This window comes from Onthophagus taurus, chromosome 11 (assembly GCF_036711975.1).
Source record: "Onthophagus taurus isolate NC chromosome 11, IU_Otau_3.0, whole genome shotgun sequence".
NCBI lineage: Eukaryota > Metazoa > Arthropoda > Insecta > Coleoptera > Scarabaeidae > Onthophagus > Onthophagus taurus.
The window spans coordinates 11,550,092-11,553,801 of record NC_091976.1 but is presented as its reverse complement, the minus strand read 5'-3'; the positions used below and the strand labels follow the sequence as shown (position 1 = coordinate 11,553,801).

The window sequence follows — 3,710 nt, the reverse complement described above, 5'->3', positions numbered from 1 at the left end:
GATGTTCAACATTTCACGCAAAATCTGCAGCCGATAGATTATCATTTGCCAGAGACAACAACTTATGTCGCAATTGCCTTAATAACTCGCATCAAACAAATAGCTGTTCATCTACTCATCGTTGTAGAGTTTGCCATCAAAAACACCACAGCTCTTTACACTTCGATAATTCTAAATCGTCATTGGTTCACGTCGGAACTACAGCCTGTGATGTCAGTCAAACCTCCGACCCTACAAATCAACAGATTATTTTACCGATCGCCTTTTTGCAAATCAAAGATCGATTTGGTACATTACATCTCGTTCGAGCCTTAATAGACTCAGGAACTTCATTACAGCAAAACTTGCTAAAAAACTTCGTTTGCCTCGGACTCGAAATACTTCATTGGAAATCAGAGGCCTTAATTCTATGACTTCTGTATGCAACAAAGGAAAAGTTAAATGTTATGTTCAACCATGCCACACGTCAGAACCGTCTTTTGATTTTGATGCCATAATTACACCCAACATATGTTCTGATCAACCCACTTATCAAGACATTCAAATGGCTTATGAACATCTAAAAAACTTAAATTTTCAAAAGGAATTTAAATCGAATCTTAAAGAAGTTGATTTACTTCTGGGTGCGGAATTAGTACCTCAAATCCTTACTAGTGGTCGTATACGAGGAGGTCCCAACGATCCAGTCGCAGTTGAATCCGTTTTCGGTTCGTTGCTTATGGGACGTTCTTCATTATCTTCATCGACACCAACATCAACTTGTTTGTCAACGATAGCTTCTTCATGTTCACTTGATCATACGATACAAAAATTTTGGGAAATTGAGTCAATTCCCGTGAAATCTGTATTCACCCTGGAAGAAGAAGCCTGTGAAAAACATTTCCGAGATAATTATACACGTACGACTGGTGGTAGATTCATCGTTTCCTTACCCTTCAAGTCCAATAAACCTACACTGGGAGAATCCTATCAAACTGCTCTCAAAAGATTTAAATCCTTAGAAAACCGTTTGCTTAAAAATCCTTCTTTACATGACGATTACATATCCTTCATGTCTGATTATCTTTCCTCCGGTCACATGTCTTTAAATACCGTCAGCTCACCTCTTTCCTCAGCCACATACTACATTCCTCATCATTGTGTAATGCGCGCAGAAAGCGCATCCACCAAGCTTCGTGTCGTCTTCGACGCCTCGGCGATATCTTCGAATGGGAAATCGTTAAACGATAACTTACTGATTGGTCCCAAGTTACAACAGGACATCGTCAAGGTTTTACTTAATTTTCGATGTTACAAATTTGCCTTCACGTGCGACATCAAGCAGATGTACCGCCAAATTTTGATTTCCCCTCAAGATAGGAATTATCAACGAATCCTTTGACGATTCTCTCCTCAAGAGCCATTACAAGAATTCATTCTTAATACAGTTACATATGGCGTATCATCGGCTCCGTTCTTAGCCCTGCGCACTCTAATCTATATATTAATGAACATCCTTTAGCTGCAAATATCTTAAAAAATAATATCTACGTTGATGATATCGTCACTGGGACAAATTCCATCAAAGAAGGTCTTACCTTACAAAAGGAATTAATCACACTTTTAAAAAAAGGAGGTTTTGAGCTGAGGAAGTGGGCCAGTAACTGCAACGAAATCTTACGATCGGTCTCGGAAAGCGATATACAAACTCCAATATCAATGGACTACGATGAAATATCCTGCGTCAAGGTTCTGGGACTACAATGGGACCCCAATAGCGATATGTTTCACTATTCCTATTCTCCTCGTCCCTCACTTTCCACAAAACGATCTATTTTGTCTGACATTTCTCGCATCTATGACCCTTTGGGCTTTTTAACCCCCTGTACCTTTAAAGCAAAATGTTTTATTCAGCAACTTTGGCAACTGAATCTTGAGTGGGATGAAATTCCTCCATATCACATTGCTCAAAATTGGCAAGATTTTAGAGTTAAATTAAAATTATTATCTAACTTACGTGTACCACGCTTAATAATTCCCGATGACTCAAACTCAATCCAACTTCATTTGTTTTGCGACGCTTCGCAAAGTGGCTACTGTGCGGTAGCATATTTTCAATGTGTTACATCTCAATCTGTGACGACTTCCTTTATCTGCGGTAAATCCCGCGTAGCTCCTCTTAAAACTCTCTCAGTCCCTCGACTTGAGCTTTGTGCTGCGGTATTGCTCGCCGATCTTTTAAAAATTATTCAGGAAAATCTATCTCCTGAAATTAATATAACCTCTGTTACCGCCTGGTCAGATTCCCAGGTTGTTTTAAATTGGGTAACTTCTTTACCTCACAAATGGAAAGTATTTGTATCTAATCGGGTGAGCCACATTCAGGAAATATTACCTCCAACCTCATGGAAATATGTCCCATCGTCGGACAATCCAGCTGATTGTGGTTCCCGTGGTCTGTTTCCGGACCAGCTGTCCTCATTTAATCTATGGTGGAACGGCCCCACTTGGCTAATCTCTGATTCTTACTCTTGGCCATCTCAGATCATGTGTAATCTAAATGATCAAGAATTGATCAATGAACAAAAACCTATCGTAGTTAACTTAATGGAAAATTCTACAAACTTTATCGATAATTTACTTACTAACATTTCATCTTTATCAAAGATTAAAAGAATTGTAGCTTATGTGCTGCGATTTATACTTAGAACTAGAAAACAGAAGTCCTTATTCTCCGTTTCATTGTCTCAATTTGAGCTCCAAAAAGCTCTACACGTTCTTGTTAAACATCTTAAACATTCTGAGATCTTTACTGCTATTCTCAAATCTAAAAAACTTCCAAAACCCATTCGTAAACTCGTTCCTTTTCTTGATCGGGATGGGTTGCTCAGGGTGGGTGGACGGTTAAAACATTCTAAAGTGTCATCCGAACAAAAACATCCGTTATTATTGCAGATACTCACTAGTTATTGAAGATACTCACCGCGAGTTTTTGCATCCTGGACATCGTACTCTGCACGCACTTCTGGCTCAGCAGTTCTGGATTCTGTCACCGCGACGAGCTATTCATCGAGTCATTTCCGGATGTATGAAATGTGTTCGAGCTGATCCCAAGACGCAGATTCCATTGATGGCTAATCTTCCCAGTTACCGATTCTCTGAGCTGAAAGCCTTTTACGTATCTGGGGTGGACTTTGCCGGCCCAATATTTACTACAATGCATCGCTCTCGTGGCGTACGGTCTGTAAAGTCGTACATTTGCGTTTTTGTTTGTGCGTCCACTAAAGCCGTACACTTAGAGTTAGTTTCAGACTTATCGACAGACGCCTTTATCGCTGCTCTCCGACGCTTTCTATCTCGTAGAGGACATTGCTCGATGTTATTTAGCGACCAAGGAACAAACTTTGTGGGAGCTGACAACAAACTTCGTGAATTGGCCGCAGCAACTGGTACCTCCTTTGGGATCAACTGGCACTTTAATCCTCCCGGAGGCCCCCATTTCAATGGATTATCTGAGGCGGGAGTAAAATCGGTGAAAAACCATCTCACAAGAGTTATCGGAGAGCAGATACTTACATTCGAAGAAATGTACACCGTCTTAACACAAGTGGAAGCAGTATTAAATTCAAGGCCGTTGTATCCGATGTCAGGTGATGCAAATGACTTACAACCCTTAACCCCCGCGCATTTTTTAGTTTTAGGTCCACTTAATTCCGAATTACCGGAACCTA

General features: G+C 40.3%; 1 protein-coding gene across 1 annotated transcript; it reads left to right on the top strand.

Moving 5' to 3' along the window:
* The first annotated feature begins 409 nt into the window (after positions 1–409).
* On the top strand, positions 410–2,926 carry LOC139432097 (uncharacterized). The gene is made up of 3 exons (XM_071200438.1): positions 410–1,326; positions 1,428–2,769; positions 2,816–2,926. The coding sequence occupies exons 1-3, from the start codon at positions 410–412 to the stop codon at positions 2,885–2,887; spliced, it is 2,331 nt and encodes a 776-aa protein (XP_071056539.1). The 3' UTR covers positions 2,888–2,926.
* The last annotated feature ends 784 nt before the right edge of the window (positions 2,927–3,710 follow it).